Source organism: Eublepharis macularius, chromosome 4, assembly GCF_028583425.1.
Source record: "Eublepharis macularius isolate TG4126 chromosome 4, MPM_Emac_v1.0, whole genome shotgun sequence".
Taxonomy (NCBI): domain Eukaryota; kingdom Metazoa; phylum Chordata; class Lepidosauria; order Squamata; family Eublepharidae; genus Eublepharis; species Eublepharis macularius.
In genome coordinates, this window is record NC_072793.1 from 85,563,053 (window position 1) to 85,590,914 (window position 27,862).

General features: G+C 43.8%; 1 protein-coding gene across 1 annotated transcript in view; it reads right to left on the minus strand.

The window, feature by feature from the left end:
- LOC129328135 (LON peptidase N-terminal domain and RING finger protein 1-like) overlaps positions 1 to 23,122 on the minus strand; it is a 57,675-nt gene extending 34,553 nt beyond the window's left edge. The window contains exons 1-3 of the mRNA XM_054976941.1: positions 22,023 to 23,122; positions 12,987 to 13,105; positions 6,390 to 6,512 (exon numbers count right to left, since the gene is read on the minus strand). Of these exons, the coding sequence (XP_054832916.1) occupies positions 6,390 to 6,512; positions 12,987 to 13,105; positions 22,023 to 22,329 (549 nt within the window). The 5' untranslated portion in view covers positions 22,330 to 23,122. The remainder of the gene's footprint in view (positions 1 to 6,389; positions 6,513 to 12,986; positions 13,106 to 22,022) is intronic.
- Positions 23,123 to 27,862: the final 4,740 nt, after the last annotated feature.

Genomic DNA, 27,862 nt, shown 5'->3' on the forward strand with positions numbered 1-27,862 from the left:
GAGGTTGTCTGAGAGCAAAGATTTTGAGTATTCTGGTTACAGAAATTGAGCTCCCATTAACAATAAAATGAAGCCACGCAAGTTCACACTATATGACTAATGTTTTCATGTCCTAACTTGAAATAGCATCCAAACTATTAACTGTCTTGCTTGGAATATGAGTTTTTAAACACAAATTGGCACTTTGATTTTTAATCTGCAGACTATGTCTGCTCTCTGCTCACTGATCTTTCTTAAAAGTTTCGGAAGGATTGGGGTAGGTGGGTAGGTGTACAGCAAGGTCCGGGGCCATGGTGAAGTCAACACATCTGCCACTTCCGCTTCCAGGTGGAAGTACCAGGAGAAAAACCTGTCCACCTGGCGATTTGTCAGGGATGCGAACAGATCTTCCTAGGGAAGGCCGAAGTATTTGGAGATAGTGAGAGAACGGACCTTTGGACACTTACCGTGAAGGGTCCTTCTCCTCTGAGGAAAGGAGGACATCTTGGGTGATTCCCACCATCCAATCAGGGAGGCAGGAACTAACTTTCTTCCTCTTCCTGTCTAGCCTGTGGGACCACCCTCTCTTCAGTTCAGGTGACTCCACAAAGCAGTAACATTGAATTTATCATTCAGCAACTGTTAATACTGAGAGAAAAAACACCTGTTGCATTAACATGTACTGTAAATAAAGCATAACCCGGAGGAGGTATAAGAATGAGGCAGCAGGGTAGAGAAGGACGGAGACCCGGGGAGGGCAAGATGTCCTCCTTTCCTCAGAGGAGAAGGACCCTTCACGGTAAGTGTCCAAAGGTCCATTCTCCCTCTGAGGCGGAGGACATCTTGGGTGCTCCCAAAGCAGTTTCCAGTTTCTGGGTGGGATGTGGTCTTCGTCCATGATCACGCACTGCAGTACTTTTCCACTACAGTCGCTGTCCGCTGAATCATATACAGGAGGAGTTGGATCAGTTTCCAGATCCATACTCCTGACACTCTTGAGGCAATAGAGACAATAGCTGTAACCTTAATAGCCATGGTCACGGACTCGTGAGCACTTGTTAGCATGGCCTCTCTCTTCTTGTCTAAGTGGTCTCTGACTGATCCTTACCCATCTTCTGACCAGAGCCCAGATGACTGAAGAGTAGCCACTGGAGGTTCCATCGCAGGTACCTGCAACAACTCATAGCAAAAAAGGTAGTAAGTACAGGGTTTTGGGGGGGGGGGAGACCAAGTTTGGGGATTATTAATTGGCTTATGGTGTAGAACACTCAGCCTTGAACTTTCTCCACAAATATTCTGGAAATGGGAGGACCTTTCCTGAGGAACCTTCACGAGGAAGTGACTCGTTTCCCTGGGCTGGATTTAGTATTCCCAGTCTAAGGGTCCTACTCCCCCAAGGCTAATTTTTACAGCTCTAAGGCTGAGAATGTCTTAGGTGTAAATACTGGTAGACCTCAGACTCTGACAGCTGGACTGACTGTTCTGGTAGGGATATTTCTTCCTTTTCCACATCTGAAGGAATTCATCCTTCTCCCTGTCATTACAAACTCCATCTGAGGGTGATTCCCCTGCTCCGTGGGGATCCCTGAATTATAAACGTTACAAACTGCCTTATTCTGACTCAGACCATCAGTCAGTGTTCTCTCCTCAGACTGGCAGCAGGTCACCAGGGTCTCAGAAAGAGGTTTTTTTTTTTCTTCTCCTCATCTACCTAATCTCTTAAACTGGAGTTAAGGGGAACAAACCTGGATCTTTTGCATACAAAGCAGAAGCTCTTCCACAGAGCTACAGCCTTACTCATGGAGGGAGGAGGAGGTAGACACCACACCACTATTTCCTCTCTCCTGGTTAGTCTTAAGAGTTAAAAGGTTCAAAGACACCAGCAAAATTGCGCCCTTTATACATTACCCATCTGACAGGGAAAGGCAGGGCTAGATCCTGTTGTAAAAGCAAGGCTAAATCCAAAGGGGAAAGGCCTGCTGTAAAATCTCCAGGCAGGAGATTGGCATGGGCACATTCACATGGAGCCAGGGCTGAGGAGATTCCTGGAATCTTTATAGGGCCAAGGTGCTTCTGACTGGTAAAGTAACAGGATTTCCTCCCTCACAGCCAGTCTAATTGCTGACAGGAATTCTGGAGGTATAACACGCTCGGGGGAACATTTACGTGGCCCTCCTGGGCTTGTCGGCTGGAGCTCTGGGTGTCTGGATTATGTTTCAGCCATGTTTCTCCTGCCAGGAGATTGGCAAGTGCATTGCGTTGTTTCCCGCCAAAATTGAGCTCCACCAGGTGGCGCTGTTCTCAGCTGTCTGGCTGAGGCATGCTGTTTTAACAAGCTCCCTCTGTGGAAGATGGAGCTGTTGAGAGGCCTGCGTCTCTTCCAAGGCCATTTCCTTGCCGGGGAACACATACAGCCTCAGAGGCATGTTGGTGCCAGCTGGGCCTGTTCCCGCCATCGGTAGGACGGCACTCCATGGGAACAGCCCATATTCTCCTTGCCAGGGAACCCATACAGCCTCAGAGGCATGCTGGTGCTGGCTGGGCCTGTTCCCGCCACCGGAAGGATGGCTCTCCGTGGGAACAGCCCAAATTCTTCTCCATGAAGCTTTCCTCAGAGTCTGATGACTCTCTAGAGACCATCTCTTCCTCTTCTTTTCTTTCTTTGGCAAGAGGAGTAAAAGAAGAGGAAATGGGAGTAGAGTAAGGTAATGAAGTAAGTAAGGAGTAAGGTAAAGAATGATTTGAGGAAGAAGAAAGATAAATAAGAGATAGAGAGAAAAAAGGCAGCAGAGCTAGTCTGCTGCAGAACTGCTCTCCCTGGAGGCAGGAACAGAACTGAAGAGAGGGTGGTCCCACAGGCTAGACAGGAAGAGGAAGAAAGTTAGTTCCTGCCTCCCTGATTGGATGGTGGGAATCACCCAAGATGTCCTCCGCCTCAGAGGGAGAAAGGACTGGCTTCAGCAACTATTCTCCCTCTTGAATTAGCTGTCTGCTCTTTCAGTCTGCCTGTATGTTTAGTGTGTCCTTTACGTGTTTGGCCTTGATGGAAACTAGATTGGTTTCTGCCCATGAGAGGATCTGCAGGGCTTCTCTGTAGAGCGATGTTGATCTGGATCCCCCCTGGTGGTTGATGTATGCCTTGGCCGACACATTGTCCATCCTGATGAGTATGTGGTGGCCAGCTAGCTAAGGTTCAAAGTGAGTATGAGCCAGGTCAATAGCCCTGAGCTTTAGGAGATTAATGGGAAGTCTCCTCTCTGCTTCTGACCATTGACCTTGTATGGGCGAGCCTTCTAAGACAGCTCCCCAGCCGAGGAGGCTGGCATCTGTAGATAGTTGCTTTGGTGTGGTGACATAGTAGTGTTTCCCCTGTAACAGGTTTGCCATCTTGGTCCACTGTTTCAGGCTGGTCTTTACAGTAAGTGGGACTTGAATGTTTAAAAGTCCATTTTGGCCATAATGTGAGGCTGGAAGGGACAGAGAAGTTGCTGTAGCGGTCTAGTGTGTACACAGCCCCACTGAATCGCATCCAGGCTGGAGATGAATAATCCCATCAATTTGGCCAGTGTAATCAGGGAGGAGGATCTAGACTTGATTTCCACTAGAGCCATATCGTTGATGCTTTGGTCATGAAAATACTCTCGCGTCTTGTATCTATGATTACTCTGAGATGTTAGAGCCTCTGAGTGGGATTGAGGGAACTCTTTTGGAGGTTGAGCTGAAAACCGAATTTTTGCAGGCAATCAATGGTTGTTTCCAGATCTTTCTGCACTTGTGAGTGGGAACTTGAATGGATGAGGAGATCATCCCAATATGATCCAGATATATGAATTCCTGATTTTCATAGTTTGGCAATCGGGTGGATGAGAATCTTTGAGAATACTCGAGGGGCCATGGATAGTCGGAAGGGAAGTGCTCAGAACTGCAGATGATTTCCTTGTACGCAGAATCGGAGAAAACTTCTGTGACTGATGGAGATGGGCACTTGAAGGTAGGCCTTTTTCAGATCCAGGGACATGAGGTACTCTCCAGGCAACAGGGCTTCTGCTATGGAATGAAGTGACTCCATCCTGAAATGTCTCAACCTCATGAACTTGTCACAATACATCAGGTCCAGGATTGCTCTCCAATCTCCATTCCTCTTAGGGACAATGAAGAAGATGGAATACAGTCTGGTCCCGTTCCTCCTTTGGCACCAGTTCTATGGCCCAGATCTCACAAAGATGTAGGATGGCAGTTAGTATTCTTTGAAGTTTCTCTGACCCCAGGCTGGTGGAGTTCTTAAGAGTTCTAAGGTGTAATCTGGACACTATTTCTAGAGACAAGTTGTCCGGTAAGGAGTTGAGCGACATGGCCTTGACAAGCAGAAGACATCCCCCTCCTGGAGTCTCTTGGCATCCATGCCTTGTTAGGTTTGAGTTCATGAGGTGACCTGTCATTCCTCTGCTGGAACTGACATCCAAATCGGTTGAAGGTAAACCCTTCTTTTCTTGAATGTTGGATGTAGGAAAACCAGAAGGGGCCTTTGTTGCCTCTAGAGAATCTGGGCAACACCCTTTGAGAGCAAAAGGAATGGCTTGACGAGGGTCTCCTGTCATTTCAGTACAGCGTCTTGGGTAGTGGCCTCTTCTTGTCTTTGGTCTCTATCAGAATCTTTTCCAAGGGATCGCCAAATAAGCTATCACGCTGGAAGGGATATGCAACGACGATGGCCTTGGAGTGGTAGTCGGCCTGCCATGATCTCAGTCACAGTGATCTTCTGGCAGCTACAGCCGATACCATGGCCCTATAGGAGAAGGACATAGCATCCAGGGTTGCATCAGCCACAAATGAGGTAGCCTTAAGCACCCTATTGGCCTCTTCTGCAAGGCGACGGTTGCTGGAAGGGATGAGTTGCAACATCTTTCTTGTCCACACAATGGAATTCTGGTAACTGTAGATGCTATGACAGATGACCTTATGGCCACAGCAGTGGCTCTGTGTGCCTTTCTCAGGGCGAAGTCCACTTTCTTGTCCATGCTGTCACACACTGAGCCTTCCCCATCTGCAGAAAGAAATCCAGAGGACTGTAAGGCCGTCACAGGGGCACCAACAAGTGGTACCTGTAAGAACTGGTTTGTAGAAGATGGTAAGGAGTACAATTTTCTGGTCAGGCCTAGTGGGAATTTGTCATGGGCTTGGTCCATTCTGCTCTTAGCTGTTTCTCAAAGAACTCAGGGGAATGGAAACACTTTTTCTGAGGTATGGAATCTGTTGGGGGGGGGGAGTCCTTATTCCCCTTGGGCCTAGATGTGGGCTTAGAGGGAGAAGCATTAGACTCCTCAGCCAGGGCCTCCTGGAGGTCTAAGGCAGACATGGTTTTTGAAAGTAAGTAATGGTAATCTGAGATGTCTGCCATGCTTCTGGGCAGCCCATGTTGGCCTTGGATGTCCTTGGCCTCTTGGGTTGGACAGCGGACATGATGTTGTGTCCCTCTCCCATTTGATTGGAGACTGAAGATGCAATAGCTAGGACCTGAGTGGCTGAAGCACTGACTGAGACTGATGATGAATTGGCTAGGCCATGAATGGCTGTCACACTGCCTCTGGGAGATAAAGTGCCAGCTAGGCTGCTGTGCTGATGCCGGAGGATTTAACGGTGAGAATGCCCTTGGTGGCTGCTGTGCCATTCTTGCCCAAATTGCCATGGCACATTTTCTTTGCGTGCTTAAGGGCCCTCTGAGCTTCCAGTTGTGAGGAAGAGTGAGCGGAGGGACCGGTCTCCTCATAAGTCAGGTCAATAGATGTCTCCTGACCGGCAGGTGCAGTGTGAAGGAGGGCCACTAATTCCCCCTTCAAAAGAAAACCATCTGCTGCTGCCACCTCCATGTTTTCTGTGGCCTGTAGAGGGGATCTAATTAAGCTAAAAATGGCTGCCATCACTGCGTTTGAAAAGGACTGGAAAGAGGAAAGCAATCCCTGAAGGCGACTAGCTGTGCTGATTCAGAGATAAAGCAGAGGACAGAAGAAGAGGTTCAAGATATTTTTCCCCTGAGCGAGGTAAAATATCAAAGGGAGGGGGGAGGCAGTCGCAAGAGAAAAAGGAGTGGAAGAAATGGCAAGGAGGCTCACCACGGCTAGCCATGCTGTCGGAGAAAAAGAAGAGGTTTAAAAGAAGAAAGGACAGAAATTTGAAAAGGTTTAGAAAAGAGACAATAGATCAGAAGGTAGGCAAACCTCAGTAGGTGCCTAAGTAGCTGTTCTCCCAGTCGAGGCAGCAACGAAACTGAGGGAAAGGGTAACACCCATTGGAAGACAGGAAGTTCAGTTTAGTTCAGTTCCTGCCTCCCTGACTGGTGGTTGGGAATCACCCATCTCAAGATGTCCTCCACCTCAGAGGGAGAATATTTATTGTCATTTAGGTATGTTTACCTTTTCTGTCTCACACTGAGCAGCATGAAAGTTGGAATTCAGTGTGAGGCAATGCTGGAACTGCTGCAGGGCCTCAGATTTGCATCCCATTTCCAGGAGTATCTTTCCCTTCCGGAAAAAAATCTGCAGAAGAGTGAACAACATAAACATTAAAAACAGCTGCTTACAAATGTTCAAAAATTTCAGCTTTTGTCTTGTATTCTCTGTAAAATCTATTTACTGTGACATATTACATTTATTCAGACTGAGTCAGAGAGGTAAAATGAAGATGTGAGGAATTTTGGGATAAAGACATCCCAGTGTGGTATAATGATTAGAGTGCTGGACTCATACTGGGAAAATCCAAGTTCAAATGCACACTGTGCTATGAAACTCATTGGATTACATTGGGGCAGTCATTCTTTCTCAGCCTAACTTTCTTCACAGAGTTCTTGTGAGGATAAAAGGGGAAGAACTATTTAATCCACTATGAGCTCCTTGGATGAAAGGTGTGTGTGTGGGAGAGAATATGTAACATACACATGATATGACACCATGATACCAAATTCGTTGTTCTTATAATTGTTGGGCTGACTCAGATCACCCATTCAGAATACGTATGCACTGAAAGCATGCCACATCATAGAGGGTTCTGGGATGTGTTCTATAGTATATGCTCAGTTAATCATGACACTGTTCAGGCTGATAGAGGATTCCTCCAAAAGATAACGGTGAATTAACAGTCTTTTGTGGGCAGAGTATGCATTTTTCTTTTTGTAGAATGCCCATTGTCCCTTTGGAGTGTAATGCACGCCGAGCAGCAGCTCCAGTTCTCCAAGTCCTGACCCACTGAGCTCCTTCGAAAGGTAAGCACTTCCTACCAACTGTCTCATTCTATCAGCCATATTGGCAATCCATTGATGCATCTACTTGTACAAAAATCCCCTTCTTAAGAAAGCTTATCCACACAGAAGCTTGATAATCTTCCTGAATGTCCTTTGTATATGAGCTTAAATTCAATGCCCAGGCTTACCCAGATAGGAAGTTATTTGACTCGAATATGCATTTTCATATTTTTAGTCTACTGTTGCATGCATTGTCATCCATCCCAAGTCCATGGCATAAATTAAAACAAAGGCTGTCTCTAAAAGTAAAATGCAATTTCATCACTTGACTAGGAGAGATACTCATCATTCCCCATAAACAAATACCTATCACATTCACTCATCGTTGCTTTTCTGTGGTACCTGACTGGCATTCAAAAGTAATCACGGAGCTTCTTAGTATTATATTATTTTAATTAAGCTAACAAAGAAATCATTAGTTTGACCCTACCCTACATTAACAGCACGATCCTTTCAGCCTGTTAATATATTCAGCCTTATTAACTTACTAACATACAAGCAATTATTTTAACTGAATAGAGGTCATTGACAGATTTGGTTCATGAGTTCCTGAACAAGATCCACCAAATGAAGCTGCCAGGAGAACTACCAAAGTCAGGATTACAAGTGAACCTAGCTCTTGGTTTAACAACAGCTGTACAGGGCTACTAGCAGAGTCCTAGCATGCAAAAGTTAAATTCACAGTAATAGTAAGGAAACACATTCACTTTTGCTCTCAAGGACCAGAATCATATTCTTTTGTTGTGCAAACTGTCATGAGAAAACAGAAAGCAGGAATCCCTTGGCAATTATAGTATCTTTTCCTTCTTTAATTGTACAAACAACATTGACTCTGCACAACAGCTGTTCACCCTGACACTCATCCATAATTTTGATGGGTTTGGAATAAAAGGCTAGAAGGAGGGAAGCTTGCAACATCTGTGAGACATCATGAAATAGCTGGAGTAGTTTTGAGACATAAAAATCCTCTTCCTTCTCAAATGAAATTAGAAGGTTATGTTAGTGCACTGCTAAAACAGAATTTGAAGAAAATTAGTTTTACCAATTTTTAGAAAAAATAATATTCAATTTATATACCGCCCTACGGGACAACTTAACACCCACTCAGAGTGGTTTACAAAGTATATTATTATTATCCCCACAACAAACACCCTGTGAGTTGGGTGGAGCTGAAAGAGCTCCAGAAAACTGTGACTGACCCAAGGTCACCCGGCTGGCCTCAAGAGGAGGAGTGGGGAATCAAACCCAATTTGCCAGATTAGAGTCCTGCCACTCTTATCCACTACACCAAACTGACTCAGATAATGAAAGAACAAGGTCAGAAAAACGCTCATGATATTTCAAGACTTACAAGTAAATTACTACCTCTTTACTGTAGTACTATGTATCTCAGATCAGGATGAAAAAAGAAAGGCCTAATCTTAAAAGGTAAAATATTTTATTGGTGAGTAAACATGTATGCACGTACATTATACAGAGGTATCTGTATTGATAAAAATAATGAAAAGCTATCAGATCAAACCACCAAGATGCAGTTTTTGTTCTGCAACGATCAGTATTTTGGGGGAAAATGAACACTGCATCTTCTTACATAAGATCAGTTGGCTCAATAAAATACCTCCACCCAATGCTCCAGCATGATGTCCAAGATCTCCTGGGAGAACCTTCTTGAACTACCATTGTGACCCCCTGGCACCCACCTTAAATGTCCCCTTATTTATTATTTTATTTATTATATTAGATTTTTAGTCCGCCCTCCCCACCGAGTGGTCTCAGGGCAGAGCACGACATTTTAAATTTACATAAAAACAGATAAAAACATTACAATAAAATTTAAAATACTACATACAATAAAAACTTCTCCTCAGATGGCAACTGAAGAGTTACTTCATTTCAGACATGGCCCATATATATCTATAGGTACATATAGGGTGGTGGACAGATCTTTTCAAGTCAAGTCAAGAATGGCTGGCGGGGGCCCAACCTAGCCTCCGCCATATGCCTGGCAGAATATCTCTGACTTACAGGCTTGGCGGAAGGATAATAAATCCTGCCGGGCCCTGGTTTCATCAGACAGAGAGTTCCACCAGATGTAGGGCTTCACGGGCAATTAAGGGCAGTCACAATATGCCACCTGTCTAATCACTATTTATCGGATAGAGAGCCCTGATCCAAATCCACACCAGATCCTTTCTATCTTGTCTTCCTGGAAACTCCTCCAGTCAGCTCCCTATATTCATTGCCCTTCACCCAGCTACTGACCAGGGTTACTGGGGAAAGAGAGTTCAGTGTTTTCTGCCTCTATATACTGCCACTGTTTAGTTAAATTAGGCCCATTGTTGGGGCCACAATGCTTCATGTTCATGCGCATTTTATTTCTGCTCAGCCAACAAACTTCAGCCCTGTCAGCCTTAAAACAGCAAAAGAATAACTTTTATTTATGAGATGGTGAACACAGGAGTTAATGATTTAAACTATATAGATATATCATTGTTAAGAGGTGCATGTATAACTCCACAATCATGCACTCACGGTGTCAGGTATCAACAACCAACTGTATCTTTGTTGCTCATCTCCAGCAGCTTCACATACTTTTCCCACTCTCACTAACTGCCTTAACAGGTTTCAACTGCCTCAAGCTCCAGCATCCCACCACCTCTCATTGGCTCTTCCCCAGAAGAGGCAGAGTGGGAATTATTCCTGTCCATCACAACCAGGTGTCATTTCGTAGAAAAAGAACTGCAGGAACTCATTAGCATAACTCATTAACATATGCCACACCCCTTGATTGGGCCAAAATGGCCAGGATTCGACTGCTGCCGGATGGGGGAGTGTTCCCCCACCTGGCAGTAGCCCGATCAGGGCCGTTTTGCCCCCAATCCACGCCAAAACAGGCTCAAAATGGCTGTTTTGGACATCAGGCCCAAAACGGCCCGGATTGGGTTGGTGCCAGGCAGAGGAGGGGTTCCCCACCAGGCACCGACCCAATCCTGGCGGTTTTGGTCCTAATCCTGGCCAAAAAGGTTTTGGTCCTGATCCCGTTTGGCCCGGATCATGGCTGAAACACCCTGGAGCAGATCAGTGCTGGGCAGCGGAGGGTTCCCTCACCTCGCACTGACCAGATCCTGACAGTTCTGGCCCCGATCCCAGCAGAAAATGGCCCAAATGGTCGAAAGTGCCCATTTGGGCCAGGATCAGGGCCAAAAAGATTGAAATCTGGTCAGAGCTGAGCGGGGGAACCCTCCCCTGCCCAGCAATTACCCGGTCCAGGCCCCTTTTGACCCAATCCAGGTCAAAATGGGCCCAAAATGGCCATTTGGGGCCTTTTTTCGGCCAGGATTGGGGCTGAAATGGCAGGGACCATGTCTGTACCAGGCTGGGGAGGTTTCCCCCACCCAGCACCAACCCAACCTGGGCCGTTTTGGCCTCCATCTGGGCAGAAACAGGCCCCAAAATGGCCATTTTGACCCGTTTCGGCCAGGATCAGGGCTGAAACAGCTGGGACCAGGTTGGTGTTGGGTGGGGGAAGCCTCCCCCACCCAGCACTGACACGATACAGCCCGTTTCGGCCCCAATCCAGGCCATTTCAGCCCTGACCCTGGCCAAAATGGCCCAAAATGGCCATTTTGGCCCGTTTCAGCCTGGATCATATTGGTGCCGGGTAGGGGTGGCTTCCCCCACCCAGCACTGACCCAATCCAGGCTGTTTTGGCCCCGATCCGGGCCAAAACAGGCCCAAAATGGCCGTTCTTAACCCGTTTCAGCCCGGCTCAGGGCCAAAACAGCTGGGACCAGGTCAGTGCTGGGTAAGGGAGGCTTCCCCCACCCACCACCGACCCGATCTGGGCTGCTTCGGCCCCAACCCAGGCCCAAACGGCCCCAAATGGCCATTTTTGACCCGGTTTGGCCAGGACTGGGGCCAAAACGGCAGGGACTGGGTTGGTGCCAGGTGGGGGAAGCTTCCCCCGCCTACCACTGACCCAATCCAGGCCATTCTGGCCCTACTCCAGGCCAAAACGGGCCCAAAATTGCCAAAAATGGCAATTTTTACCTGTTTCAGCAAGGATTGGGGCCAAAACGGCCAGGCGGGGGAGGCTCCACTTGCCTGGCACTGACCCGATCCAGGCCGTTTTGGCCCTGATCCGGTCCATTTTGGCCCTTATCCAGGTCAAAACGACTCCAAAATGGCCTAAAATGGCCATTTTAGGCCCGTTGCGGCTTGGATCAGGGTCGAAACAGCCGGCACCGGATCAGTGCCAGGTAGGGATGCTTCTCCCATCCGGCACCTACCCAGTCCAGGCTGTTTTGGCCCCAATCGACGCCTAAATGTCCCAAAATATTTTAAAGGCCACCTGACTTGGAGGAACTACCAGAATGGCATTCCCGTGCATTCCCCCTCGAAATGAGCCCTGGTCACAACCATCTAACTACTGCTTAAGTATTTCAAAACCCTACTGGGAGGGTTCCTTCCTTGGTAGCAGCCCCTTAACCATGGAATGCCTTTCTGCAGGAAGCTCACCAAAGCCCAAGAATCTATCAAAAGTGCCAGACTTCTTCTTCCATTGAATTTTGGTAGCCAGAAATAAGGAGGAAGGAGTGTGGCTAACATTAACCTTCTGTTCTCAATATTATTGCCTGTTCCAAATTTTTGGATGGCCTATTTACTTAAAATATCTGCATGCTGCTTTTCCTGTCATTCAATGTGGTTTCCAAACAAAAAACAATAATTTAAACAAGATATTTTTTAAAAAATTATAAGTAAGAATAACATCTAAGAAATTCTGCCAACAATTCTATTTAAAAGTTTTTCTCCATGTCTTTTACTAAAGAGCAGCAAAAATGTCTCAACTAGGGGTGTGCATAATAAAAAAAAAACAAGCTGGAAATATACCTGGAAATTGCTGTTTTGTTTTGTTAAAGCTGCAGGAACACTGAACCAAATCCGGGAAACTAAACTGTAATGAATGTTTTGGTTTGGTTCAGCAGCATGGAGGGCAATCTAAACTCCCCCCTGTCTGGAGATCAGGGGGCAGGGCCACCAGCCATGTGACCATTTTCACTGTCCCTTTAATTGGCTGGATATATAAGAGTTTAGTGTTTGGTGAGTCACATGGCATCGCTCCATCGGATCTTACCAACTGGAAGTTATGATTAAGGCTTGTGAGAGACCAGTGAGTAAATGGATAGGACACGGTGTTGTTACATTTATATTAATGATTTCAGACCATTATATATTTGTATTGTATCTTTATTATAGTTTGTACAATCATGCCCGTGAAGAACCTTGTTGTGTGAAACGGGAACTGAAAATCAGCTGGCATACATAGGCTGTTGTTGAAGATTGATTACAGCTCCTTTTCCATCTGGAGAATGGTCTGCTCTTTGAAAAGGACATATGGAAAACAGTGTTTCTCTCACCAGTTGGACTGTTTATAATTTGAATGACTTATTCTTGTTCATTGACTGAATTGACTGAATATGTATTGTGGTTTATGACCTTGTATATTTTGTATGATTCACATGTTGCACTTTGCACTTTAAAATTTCTAAAAAAATTTATTTGCCTGAAATATACATAAAAAATTATATAAGTATTTAGATAATTATACTGCCTCCTTGTGGTAGTTGGTGTGTTTGCTATTGTTTATGTTCAGCAAAGAGTAGGTACTTGTCTGGGACAATGACAGTGATATGAAACTGCACGCCCAATTTACCTCACATTCTTCTGGTTCTTGAATACACAGCACTTCCAAATCCTTCAGTGCCTCTGGGTATCGCTGCAAAGCCACATATACTTCTGAACGACATACCCTCAGTTCAAGATCATCTGGAGCTAGTGGCAGAAAAAAAAACACTTAAGAAGTATTTCTAGCAAAACAATTACAAATGGTCTCAGATATAATGGAAAAAGGAAGGGACTGTGGCTCAGAAGTTGAGCACATGCTTTACATATAGAAGGAAGTTCAGTCCCTGACATCTCCAGAGAAAGAATATCAGGAAAGAACTTTCTCTACCTGAGATGCTGGACAGCTGATACCATTCAGACTAGACAAGATGGATCACTGGTTCTTTTTCTCTTTTGTATGAAGGAGGCAGCAGCACATGTATGCACACACCTTTTCTCTGCATGGGAAAAGGGCAATACCAGCACCAGCGCTCTTCCATCTGCCTCTCCTCTCCCTTCACACATGGATGAGATAGTATCAAAGCTGCTGAGATAGCATCAAAGTTGCTATTTGCTTCTTCCAGAGAAAACAAGAGGCATATTTTTTCTGTGCTGAAAAAATTACAGCCTGAGGTGGTGGAATTTGTTTGCTTTAGAAAACCAGCAGAGGAAGGTTTCCCCAGATGACCGCTGAAGGCCTTTCCTGAAACACTATAATTTCTGTGCAGCCCATCATTTTGTGACTGATCCCACCCAATTTGCAACTGGTAGCTCCCAGCTGAAAAAATTAAGCAGCTCTCCAGGAACATAAACATCTTCCCTGCCCAGTATAAATGTCCAAGACAAAATCATTTACCAGAATTTCCAGGTAGCCGTGTTAAGTCTGTCTATACCAGTAGAAAAGAGCAAGAGTTCAGTAGCACGTATAAAACTAACAAAGTTTGTAGAGTATGAGCTTTCGTGAGTCACAGCTCACTTCTTATGAAGTAAACTGGTATCTGAAGAAGTGAGCTGTGACTTACGAAAGCTCATACTTTACCACCAATTTTGTTAGTCTTATAGGTGCTACTGGACTCTTGCTCTTTTCTACTGCTACAGAATCACCAGGGAAGTACATAAAAGAATAGATGTAAGCAACAAAGATGTGTAACATTAAATGAACAGGAAATCAGAGGCACTGCTGCTGTATAATGTTCTCCAATAAGCTATAGTTCTCTGCCAGTTGGTGTAACCAACTGCCTAAACTCAAGCCACCTTCTATGTCTTTGGATGTACAGTATACCACAGTATTGGACTAGAAATCTAAAAGAAGCTCTATGTGGAAACACACTTGATGTTATGTTACAATTCCTACCCTGCTACAAACAACAAACTAGGTTTGAAGAGAAAAATATTTTCTCATATTTCTCTGTTTGACCAAGTTATGAATAATATGAGCCTTGTTTTTTACATTGTTGATCCTGCAGGCACCTGTGAAATTTTGGGAAAGAACTGTCACTGCTACAAAATGGCTGCTATGAGAGCAAAGCCAATGACAAATTGGCTGTTGCATGGGCTGTTCATTTGTGAACTCTCATCTTTCAGAATATCTGAAAGAATATTCTGATCTTTCAGAATACCTATCTGACAAAAGGGAGCTTTGACTCTTGAAAGCTCATACCCTGAAATTCTAGTTAAGGCTCTACTGGACCCAGATATTGTTCTTCAGAATACCTAAGTATTCCAAGAACAAGTTAAGTCTTGCTATGGCATCAACATCAGTCAGGGGAAGAAATCAGTATTAAGGATGTCAATAGGTTTTCAAAATGTACAGATGATGTGATATAACAGTATTTGATTACTATGGTTAAATATAAATGACGACTTAATCATAAAATCCTAAACAATTTAGGAAAGGCCCATACTCCTCTCAGATTTGTCCTTAAAACTGTGGTTTTAAGGACAGGACCTATGGGCTTTTGGATTGTTAGCCAGAAACAAAATATTCTAATCACAGCTCATCTAATTTTTTCTTTGTTCAGATTAATGCCATTTTTTTTCAAACCTAATCTCTTATGCAAGCATGCAGTTACGTAGTTCAGCAGAATCTGACACTGCTTATCAACTGTGGTTTTAAGGACAGGACCTATGGGCTTTTGGATTAGAGAGATACAGCTATGCTTATACCACAAGAAGTTTTAAAAAATGCACACCCTGCAGCCTGTGTGGCACTAGGGCTGTAAACAGAGCCCCCTCCCTATCCAGTAAGTTTCCACAACGAAGAAAGCACAAGACAGGCTGCATTTGCTTCAGTGATTCACTTATCAGTGCTGCATAAAAGCAGTTACACAACCAGTTTCTATTGCAGAGATGTTGAAAGAATGAAGAACACAGTATTCCATTTGCTATGTCATATTCTCCACTGGCACAAGATCAACTAAAAACCAGATCCTTGTTTTTTAACTTTAAAACAGAAAGTCTGAACTAAATCATTGCGGAATATGTTAGTAAAATGGTCTAAACTGTGGACATCTTGCTATCGGCCCTTACTTGCTGAATCCATAAATCCTGAACTCTAAAGTCAACAGTTGCCTTAACTTACACCAACACCCCCTGGGCCCAAGTAGACCTTACTCAACTTGAAGGACTGTGAAATGTGCTCTATGTGAGGCAACGTGCAGAAGAAAGCTTTGTTCTCGCACAGGGAGCATATACAATGCATATATATATATGGTCCATACAAAACATCTATATTCCAAAATAATGAAGTGATGAACAGCAGCTCTATTTACACACAAACCTACAAGACTCAGTTTGATGGGATGAGAAAGCTCAGAGCTCAGTTACATATCATGCCGTAATAAATATGAAATGTCCCATAGCCAACCAATCATACAAACTGGGAGGTCCACAGCTCAACTGGGAGGCCCACAGCTCCATCATCACCAAGCACATGTGCAGAATGTACCTAGGCCAGAAGAGTAATCAAGTCTTATATAAACTGTAGGGGAAGGAAAATGCAATAAGCTTGGTCTCTTGGTACTGTTTCATTGGTACAATAAGATGTCTTTCAGCACCAAACTCTTATTATTAATGAACATCTTAATTATCTGTATTTTGCTGCCGTAGCATAGTGGCTAAGTGGCTGAGCTGCTCTGTTGGTTCAAATCTCACTACAGCTATGAGCTCTGCAGGTGGCCTTCGGTAAGCCACTCCTCAGCCCCAGCTCCCCAGGGATACTGGGAGGACAATAATAACACTGACTTTGTTCAACACTGAATGGGGCACTAATCTGTCTGAAAGGGCTGTATATAAGCACAGTTATGATTATTATTAAAAATGCCTTCTAGCAATGTAGGATTTAGAAATATTTGTACATGCATCACTTATGTTTGTGCTGATGGTTTAAAGAAAGAAGGAAGGGGAAGGTCTTGACAGACGGATGCATAGAGGTGCCTTTCCTTGCTGGAAAAACTCACTTAGATGAAGGATTCCCCGGAAAGGATTTGATAAATGGCTGCCACCTCTCAGGGACCTCCTGAAAACATCAGGACTGACCCGCTTAGAAGATGTCCTTTTAAAGCAGTACTAGACCAATAAAGAAATAACAGGGTATAAGCCTCAAAAAATACCTTACAGGAAACTATGTAGCATCTGTGCAGTCGGGCACGTAGGGAAAAAGATTAAGATAAATATCCCAGAGAAATATACTGAACTGAACGAAGCCAAAAAAGACTTTATTAAAAGGTTTATTATAAAAGAGGGGGAAACAGAAAAATGGTGATTTGATTCCAAAAGTGGTTAAAAAATGAAGACAAAATAAAATTACAGGGAAAAGTACACAATATCATAGCACACAGACTTTCAAAAAGCAATAAAGTTAATCTAATTTAGCTAGTTATACTTTACCTAGACTGTAGCAACTTTCTCAAAGAATGTGTAGAATTCCTTGCAGTAACAAAAGGATAGAGGGATCCACCCACCCTCCTGTAGTCATCGGATTTCACATGGTCCCAATGGAGACAAGAAAAGATCCAAATCCTTCATATATTTATTGACAACAGAACCCAACCTAAGCCAGCCTAAGAATAACAAACTGATTTAGCCAATCCATTGCAAAGTCACATCTTTGATGTCATAGGCTAACATTACCAATCAGGAAGTGATAGCCGCTCCAATCAAGTAGCTGTTATGACTATGAACTACTATGACAAATAGTTGGCCCCATCTAAACTAGTTTTCTTTTGTCTAAAATTAAGTTTGGCAAAGTGGCCCAATGTGGAATGGGAATGAATGGGTTATTCTAATATAAATCTAGGATCCAAGATCCCAGATGCTCTAGGGCAATCTTGAACCATATTAGAGTTCAAGGTTTTCTGTCACATTGGGTATTTATTTAAAAAAATAGATAGCAGTAGAATTTTTTTAAAACAGATTATTTGGCAGTTTCCCAGCCTTTATGACTGAATTATTCCATTTCAAATGCCAAGTCTAGGCTCCTTGAGGGCACTTCAGTGCAAAAAAATTCTCCAGTGTGAGCAAACTAAAGTTTCTCTGAGGGTCTCTGAACAGTAAAAATCCTTCCCTTCAAGCACTCTTATAGTAAAGGGATTCTGAATGAGTGCAAGGAGCTAGCAGCCATGTTTTAAAAAAAAAATCAGGGAAGTGACTGTTTTAATGCAGGAAGTCCCAGATTGTATCCCCAGAATCTCCATTAAAAGTAAGCAAGTGATAGGAAGGATCCTGGCCTGAAACTTTTGAAAACTACTGCCAGTTTGACCAGACAATACTGACACTGATAAACAAATGGTCTGACCAGTATGAGGCAGCTCCATATGATCTACAAGCCCTTACCAAGTTCACAAGAGAGTTTAAGCTTCTTGGATATGCCCCATCTGAAGAACATGGCAAGGTGTTGTCCGGACTTTGCTAAAAAAAAGAGCATGGTAAGGCTATTCTTGACTATGTCAAGTATGTGAAGGAATATCTCCTCTCAGTCCTGCCCTTCCACCCAGCAGGATCACCCCTAGGTCACCTCTCTTTCATTCTGATCTTTGAACATAAGTATGCTCTGAAACTCAAATGCAAAAAAAAAAAAATTAAGGTAGCAAAGAGAGGGAGTGTTGGGAAACATCTTGCCAGCTGCATATCATCTAGCTAAGCATTTGTTTCTTTCCTGCATGCAGGGACAAAACTGATACTGGAAATGTCAAAGAAATAATTCTTACAGTTTGGATTGGTTTCATAAATGTTGGATACTGTTTATTACTTTGGGGAGTAACAAGATAATAATAATAGTAATAACGTTCAATTTATATACCGCCCTTCAGGACAACTTAATGTCAGAGCGGTTTACAAAGTGTATTATTATTATCCTCACGACAATCACCCTGTGAGGTGGGTGGGGCTGAAAGAGCTCTGGAAGAGCTGTATTGGAACCAAGGTCACCCAGCTGGCTTCAAGCAGAGGAGTGTGGAATCAAACCGGGTTCTCCAGATTAGAGTCCTGCCACTCTTAGCCACTACACCAGATAGAAGCTATTTGTCTATGAATTAATACCATTTGTTTCATTCTGTATTTGTTTGCCTGTAATGTCTGCAAATATACTTGTTAATAACAAAGGAAAAATAATCTAGTAAATGTGCTTGAAGGAAGACACATTGGTTTGGAGCCACCGAGCATTTCTGCATACCGAAGGATTTCAACCAATGGAGTATGACTTTACTGCCTCCTCATTCCTGCTGCAGCCCAAAAGTCTACCCCTACACAAAAATTCACTAACAGGATCAGCAATTTGAGCTACAACAGGATAGAAGAGAAAGGAAAGCTATCCTCCATGGGTTGAAACACTTCAGTTCACAGAAATGCTCTAGTGAATGTCTCATGGTAAGAGCTAAATTATGCTAAATACTGTCACAGTACACTTGGATTTCCAGTCTGGTGGACTGGAGACAGCTGAGATGTGAGGCACACATTTGATGGCTATGCTTCGTAATTTCCCATGACACTTTGCTAGATCATCATATTTTAACCCTGTGATCCCAATGTGACGTCCATGGGTGCCAATCTTAGTTTTAGTATTCATTTTCTGTAGAAAAAATTGAAATTTACTTGAGAGAGACTTGCAAATTGCTGCATCCTATGCTATTGTAGCGCATTTATCTTTAGTTTCAATAATCTAGAGATAGGAAGAAATAAAAATTGAAGAAAACAAATGATGTAGTAAACAAAATAAAGTATTATTTGGACAGAAACAGTCTCATATGGTCACAGTATGCAGGATTACCAACATATTTGGATATCAAGTTATTTATAACATTGAAAACATTGAACTTTTTAATAATATATTATCAAACACATTACAGCATGTCATTTCTTGCCAAATTACACACATTTGAACAATAATCATTGTTCAATAATATGTTGTCTATGTCTACAATATGTATAGCAATTATAATTACCTCATGCTGTAAATTGTCTTACATAGAAATGTTCAGGCTACACATTTTGAGTAAAATCTTGCCTTAAACATTTCAGTCATTCCAGGATGAGGCAAAATTCATAGCAGTTTTTTTATGCTCCCTCAGATTTTCCAAAAAAGTCATTAAAAAACAGAGCCCCCTCAAAAAATCCTGTTTTTTTCCAGACCTTCATATCTCTACTGCCATCATAGGAGGGTGCTTGGATTGAAGCTTCCCATCAGTTCATTGCTAGTCCTGGCCCTCTGCTGGCACCTGCTTTCTACTCTTGAAATCCCAAACTGCCCTCATGCTCAAAAACACTCAGTCCCCATTCTATAACATGAACAATTGTTCACAATTCTGCAACAGCACAGAATTTTAAATTCTGGAAATTAACTAGAAAGTGTGTTCATTCAATTTTAAAAAACAACCATAAGCCCTATAATTAGTAGGTTTTGATTTCAAACCTCATAAAACAAGCAGAAGAGAGCCAAACAGTCCACTGCTATACAAAATGATCAATATTTTAAAGTACCTAAAGATAACATGATAAAAGTTTACTTGGGAAAAGTGCTGGGACAGTAAATCTATTTGAATTTTAAAAAATGCTGCTGGCCCAGCTCTAACTTTTAATGACTCTGAGTTGTGCTACTTGCCATTTTGTCAAGGACATTTACTTTAGTTAAATAATGATACGTTGAAATAATAAAGCATAGAACAAGAAAACTTTAGGAAAAGTTAAATGGACACTATTAATGAGATCCATAGGGTGTCCTTCCTTTTCCCAAAAAAGTTTGACAAGTAGATATTTAAAATGTGCAGCTGTTCCTAGCATAAATACACAGAGAGCCGGAAAGCTGCATCTCTTGAATGTCTGCATATCATATAGCTTTCAAAGGAACAGAGCCTCTCTCAGAGAAAGGACAGAAAGCAAACAAACTAGATTGTGGCAAATTATACAATGATAAGTTCTCCCTTGAAGTTGACAGAAAGAGTAGTGATTTTCCACATCTAAACATGTATATTGTCTAGCCTAGACATTTTCCAACAGGTTGCTGTCTTGCAAGTGATCTATACACAAGTATAGAGCAAAGGGAAAAGATTTCAGAGTTTGATTTTCACATCTGTTTCTAGCATGAAAATAGGATACAGTTGCTCTTGTGAATAGCAAAGAAACCTCTTCTCCATAGGGAAACTTTTAATCAACAGACAACTAAAGGGAGCAAAACTTTTTGCCACGTTTTGAAAACACCCTGTAAGCACTAAATCATTTATGTTATTATTATCCAGGGAGGAATCCGCAATTCCTAACCCATGCCTCCCTAAGAAACGTAAGGCATAATCTAGGACTGGCTTTCCAAGTAGGCAGGTATGTAGACTATGTAGGATTTAGGCATTCCTTCAGCATATATGCCTCACAGATTCAAACCTAAGCCACCCACTCAAAACTGCTGATGCTCTCACTGCTCTGAAGGACCCCTTGTTAAGGAAATCTTCCACCATTCAAGTCAATCTTGCAATACATTATGTGCTTCTCTGGATTCTTTGCCCATAAACTCCTCAGAGCTACTAGTGGCCATTTGTTTCTTTGCTTGAGAGCCTGCTTACAAAACACTATTGATTTTTCTAAGCCATTTGTAATAATAATCCCACACGTGTTACAGACAAGGGAGACTAAGAAGATGTTTTCTAGTTGCTGCTTCTCAGTTTGTTTTACTTTCAGCCTGAAACTTAGTTAGGTTTAACATCTTTTAAGAATGGTATATGATGTCAATGAGATGCAGCTTTCCCCATCACTGCATCTTTTCCCCTGAAACTTGACCTGTTGAATTTCTGCCTCAAGCAAAAGGTCAAAGTTGCTGTCAAGGAAAAAAGTGACAACTTTTAACAGTTTTAACACTCAGAAAATACTTCAATCAAGAGGAGAATAGTCTTCTATAGGAAGTAAAAAGTATGACAATTTTGAACCTCTCCCTAAGTGATGCCACTAAAAGCAAGAATCAGAGCCAGGCCTCCCCCAGTGATCTTGGACAAGTCACTGCACTTCCAACTAACTTACTTCTTAAGTTTAGAAAAGAAAGCTACAAAGCAGGCAATAATGCACCTGTCCTTTCTTTATTCTTTGTGTGCTTTCGCAAAAGAGTCTAAAATAGCTTTGTGTCCTCTGTATTCATCAGCAAGCTTGACACTAGGATTTTTTCTTACTAACATAGCTCAACTTTAAAAGGTTCCAAAGAATTGCCTAGTAAAGGATAAAGACATCTGTAACCTCCAAATTTAAGTAATTTCCTGTTACTATTACAGACATCCTGATAACCGCCTTTCAATAAATGCTGGTTATTCAAAGGAAAATAAAGTTTTCTTAAAGGAGTATGAAATGCATATGTGGCCCATGCAAAATTCTGTCTCATGACAATAAAGTCCTCCACTGAATGCCAATAACTCCCCCATACACCATCAAGGGCTCTCCCTTGCTGCTTATACAATGAGATATGGTGGCAAGTTGCATAACCGACAACTGGTGGGCTTTTAAAATATAAGTAAATCTGGAGTCCAACAACTGACTCCTGAGGCTACCTCGACTTTCCCTGACTTGTCATCGCCCAACACTCAAGAAGCATCCTTAGCTTGCACCCACTGCTTACCTAAGCCGAGTCCTTTCTTCAGGATCCTCAATGCTCCCGTGTAGTTTCCACTCCTGAGCAGGTCCTCCAAGTCGATTTTCAGCCGGGCCAGTCTGGTGTCTTTATCCAAGCATTTTTCCAACAAATCGCACAGCAGGAAGTTGCAGCTCACAGTTTTCGAGCCCAGGCAGACGAGCTCGTCGGCACAGACGAGGCACTTAGAAGGCAAATCTTCTCCCAGGCATCTTCTGCAGAAGGAATGGCCGCACGACACGGTCACCGGCTCCCACAGCGGTAAGTGGCAAGAGGGGCAGAGGAAAACCTCCATGGCTTCTGCTCCCGCAGGCAAGGCTGCGGGCGAGAGGCCAAAAGGAATCCCCGGGACCGCCGAGCCGAGAGCGGCCTCCGCCCAAGACAGGCAACATGAACAAGAACAGAAATGGGGGGACGACTAAGGGCACCTCAGTGCCGAAGCGGCTACACTTGGCCGAGGACTGACGCGCCTCTTCCCCGTGTGTGCCTTCAGCAGGACCAGGAGCCAAGCAACCGGCGCTTAGAGGTACAGGCTCTCCCCCGGCTGCTTCCGACACCCACTTGGGCGCCTTTTCTACCTCGAAAGCTGGAATGGCGGAGTCAGAGCAGGTGGCATCTGGTTTCACTTTCTCTTCTGGGTTGCGCCTTTTCTCTCTCCCGGCTCAACCTACATCATCACCTCTCGATGGGCTGTTTTCCAATCCCCCCCCCCCCAGGGCAGAGCGACTCCTCGTCCCTTCCAAGCCTTCCCCTTGCCAGTTGCTCTAGAAACCCAACTAGCCGGTCTCCGGAGTGAATTGGGACCGGGAGTTGGGGCTTTGCGTTCGGTCAGGCACGAATTTTCCCCAGAGTCGCTAGAGTGCCAGCGGCTGGCAAATACAACGCCAAGCAGGCAGGTTTCTTTCCTCAGCGTCTGGGCGCTTTTATTTCACCTCGGCTTAATCGGCTAGCGACGGGGGAAGGCGCGAACGGCACGTACGCGGGTAACTTTTGACCCTCGGTTCCCTTCGAGCCCAATTTCTCCCCCTCCTCCGTCACCCACCCCTTTCTTCTACTTTGGAAGGAGCATTTGTTCCTTGACGGACACGCACAAACCTCCCCGTACCTTACATAAAATCTGAAGCGGCCCCATGTGATGAGAGCAGGCCCATTGGCTGCCGGTTGAGGCCCGCCCCTGTTGTGAAACAGGCCTTGCGGGCTACGTTTCGTAAGCTCTGAAATGATATAATGATGGCGGGGGGAGGAGGCGAAGGAAAGGAGGTGCCTCACCCCGCCCGGCGGAGCATCAGACTCGCCGCGGCTCGCTTCACTTTATCCGAGGGACTCAGGAGAATTCATTCCCAAACAAGCAGGCGGCGGCAGCCTCGGGAAGGACTCCTTTCTGTCAGCGTTTTGATTGATCGTTCTCCGCAGTTCGCGCAGGCAGCTTTCGGTCAGCGCATCACTCGGTTACTTTCTGCTTTGACTTCTTTTGGTGAAGTGGCGGGATCAAAGAAAATCAACATGGGGCACTTCGTTGGCTTACATTTTTTTTATTCTGGCATAATATTTTGTCCAGTTCTTCAGACAATACGAATGAGACCCCACTTAGTATTACGTACATTAATTTTTTTAAAAAAAACCACAGCCAAACAAATAAATTGCACAACGGCCACAGGGGAAATGCCCCTGTGGTACATTACTATCAGCGGTCAAAGTTTTCATATCCGAATGCACCAGGATGTCCCTTAGACTTTTAAGCGAAATTACGAGCAGAGCGGTCCGCCCGGAGGGATCTACTTACCTATAAGGTGAGAGAGAATAGACCTCAAAAGAGAATCACATGGGCCATACACTTCTCGCCCCTATCTGGGAGAATTGCAGGAGCGATTAGGAGAAACTGGCATGTCCTAGCCGACGTGCCGGGCTGCGAGGCCCCACCACAGATCGGTTATAAAAGGACTAAAAGTCTAAGGGACATCCTGGTGCATTCGGATATGAAAACTTTGACCGCTGATAGTAATGTACCACAGGGGCATTTCCCCTGTGGCCGTTGTAATGTTTGCTCCCTTTGTGTAGACCTTAAAACCATTATTCATCCAGTCTACAATAACCCACTGGAGTCCAAAAACTTTTCAACTTGCTCCACGCTGAATGTGGTTTATTTGATCCAGTGTAGTTGCAAACTGATGTACATTGGATGTACCACCCGCCCGGTCCGTTTGAGGATCCAGGAACACCTCTCTAAAATACAGACTCGGAACGAGGAAGCTCCCCTCACCCAGCATTTTATGACTCAGCATAGTAGTGAGAGAGAACTAGTCTTTACGGTCCTGGAAAGGGTTAACAAACCTGGTAATGCAAACCGTTTCTTATTGCAAGCGGAGGCACGTTGGATTTTTCGCCTCCGCACAGTGTCCCCTGGTGGTCTAAACAATGAACTGGACTATTCATCGTTTCTATGATCGTTCTTCACACCATAGTTTTAATATTTATCCAGTAAGGACCTTTACATAGTGCCAGTATTCATAAGCAGGTCTCAGTCTCTGTGCATCTCAAGGTATTTATTGCATTTTTTGCATTTTTTGCATTGATTAATATTGCAGCAGAGTCAGATTTGGTGATTTTCACTTTAAGGAAATTTGGTGCCTTTTACTTTAATTAAATTGGCACAGCGTTTGTATAAATTATGGGAGAGGCTCAGACTCCTTATCCAAACGATTCGTTAGACTTACTTTAAGGACTTGAACTGGAAGATGCAGAGCGGTTCCTTGTCAGTAAGTTTTACACAGGGAAGATATTGTTTTGCTGAAACATTGGGGGAGGTGTGAAAATATTTCCCTTCTGTGATGTGTTCACATAGATTTTGGCCTGAAGAAAGAAGAATGTACTTCTGAAACGAGCAGTGAACAGGTCGACCCAACTCGTCGCCCACACCCTTCGTTTCTGCAATTCTGTTTGGCAGATGCATTGTGTTGACTGTCTTTCCCCGGTTTAGCCGGTTGGACTCATTTACGGACTGCCGGCATATGAGCTTATTTAAGCCTTGCTACAGATGTACTGATCTTGCCTTACATTGGCTTTTTGTATCACATCCATTTTGTATTTTGTATTGCATTCCTATTGCACCCATATTGTATTGTATTATTGCATGGATTCTTGGGATTAACAACGGAAGTATTCATATTGGTGCCCCTTGGTGTTCTTCCTTGAGCCTGGTGGCTCTCTGTTTTCTGCGTATGCTTATTTTACCTACTGTTGAGTAAACATACAGATGAGGATGCAGAGCTGCAATCCCAAATTTACTTACAAATAAGTACATAAAAGATCAGATTATGCAGATGGCAAGAATACACTTGACTTGTGGCAATACTAGCTTTCATGTACATACAATACAAACCCAAAGGAAATATTTTTATAGTATATAGACAGTGGTGAATGTGAGTAGGGACTTATTGGTATTGTGTTCAACAGATCATCTTTAAGTCCAGCCCCTGTGGAAATCACTTCCTTAGATTTTGATAGCATTCCGAAACAAAGGTTTTAATTACCATTCATGTTGAGAAATTAACAACTGGCTTCTTTACCTGAATGTGAAACTTGTTTTTCACCATTTGACTTGTTTTCATGCATATGTTTATAATCATAGTGGATCATCCTCTTCATTATTGAAGTTTCATATAGTCTTGTAGAGCACTAAAGAAGTTATCAGGTGTGATTTAAAATAATAAAATGGGAATAGTCAGTTGCCCTACTAACCAACACTATCGCATCTTTATGCAGATTGGAGGATAAAGCATTAGAAAATGACAAGTCACAAAGAGAAAATTAGTCCTTATCTGGAGGGTAAACACAAAGGAAGTAGAGTATTACTCCTTAAAAGAAAAAATATTTAGAATAGGAACCTGCAAGTGTCATATAGATTTAAAGTATTATATACAGTTTGGTGTAGTGGTTAAGAGCGGTGGGACTCTAATCTGGAGAACTGGGTTTGATTCCCCACTCCTCCACTTGAAGCCAGCTGGGTGACCTTGGGTCAGTCACAGCTCTCTCAGAGCTCTCTCAGCCCCACCTATCTCATAGGGTGATTGTTGTGGGGATAATAATAGCATACTTTGTAAACCACTCTGAATGGGCATTAAATTGTCTTGAAGGGTGGTATATAAATCGAATGTTATTGTTGTTAGTAATGATGATGATGATGCTTGCATCTTGTGTCAGTTAATAATATGGTGACCCATAGATAATACATGCGCATTCTTGGCTTGCTGCCTAGCGTTGATGAGTGGCAGGAGGGGGGGAGCACCCCGATGACAAAAACCACAGACACAGCAAATGGAGTGAAAAGAAGGCCACAACTTTATTGATCACAGCAGTAGGAGCATTGGCACACATAGGGATCGGATCCCAATATCAGCTGACCTCCAGCCCCCACAGACCCCCGCTGTGGAGGGGAAAACCCAGGGATGGCAGAGGGGTACACATGGGTGTACACCCCTTAGTGTCCCCCTTAGTGTCTCCCTGCCACCTAGGAGTGAGTCTTTCCCAGAAGCCCTCCGAGCAGGGCCTGCCCCCTCAACTCGCTAGCTAGGTTCCTTATGGGAACTCCCTAAAATGGGAGGTAGACGGGACAGACCGGCCCCATCTCCCCCCCCCCCGAGGGATCGGATCCCAATGCCACACCACCACAAGAGCCCCAATGTGGTTTCTGCCAAATGCCCCTAATGCTGCAACCAATCTAAAAGGCCATCACGAATGTCTTGCAACCAGATGTCCTGGCCCCAGCTGGACAGGTGCACACTGTTGGGGCAAAACAGCACCTCGATCTGAAAGGAGATATCTGGGTGCCTGATCAGAGCACCCCCACTGTTGATATATACTGCCCCATGGCCCTGGCCTTCTCTGGACACCGCACCCCTCGCCAATGGCACCTCTGTAGTAAAGTCTGACCAGAAGAAGTGTGTCCCTAGAAAGAGTCCCATCAAGTGGTTGAGATCCGCTGCCATGGCACACCTCAGCTCCTGAACTTTTCCCCACTCAGAGAAACTTAGCAGCCGTTTCAGGCAATCCTGTTTCAGGCACTAAAGCTGGATTTTCTGCATAAAATTCTCAAATTTCTAAGGCCTGTGTTTAAAAACTCACTGTATACATACATGCTGGAAAGATTTTAATTCTGGAAAAAATATCCCCTTTCCCATTCTGTCCTTTAGATTGGGATGAGTCATGCTTGCTCAAATGATTCAGAGTTCACAGTGAGCCTGCACACCAGATTTTGTAACACATTGAATAGCTGCTATTTTAAAAGACCTTTAAGCTAGGTCACAATGGAGTCTTCCATTTCAGCAGAAGTCCAAGAGGAAAAAACATTTGAAGGAGCCACTTTCCTGTGGTAGAGGAGTTTTGCCACTGCTTAAATTGCAGAGATGATAACATCAAATTCACGTGGTGCAGTAATGAGAGTGAAATCAATTTTCTAGATATAGTCATTTTTAAGGAACATGACTACAAGTTGGGAGCGCGTCCGTACACCAGACCAACAGACAGAAATGCTTACCTGACGTTTGATTCCCATCACGTATCACATCTCAGAGAAAACATTCCATATGGGCAGTTCTTAAGATTGAAGAGGAATTCATCTAGGCAGGAAGACTATAGGCGAGGTGTTGACATTATGGCAGCAGCGTTCAGGGACAGGGGTTACCCTGAGAGAACTATTGCCAGAGCCAGAAACAGAGCAGATCTTACTCCTAGACGACAACTTTTGGAGCAGAAATGGAAAGAGGCAAGAGGAAAACTTTTTTGGTCCTTGGATTTTGCTCCTTTATCCAAATCTCTACAATGCATAGTTC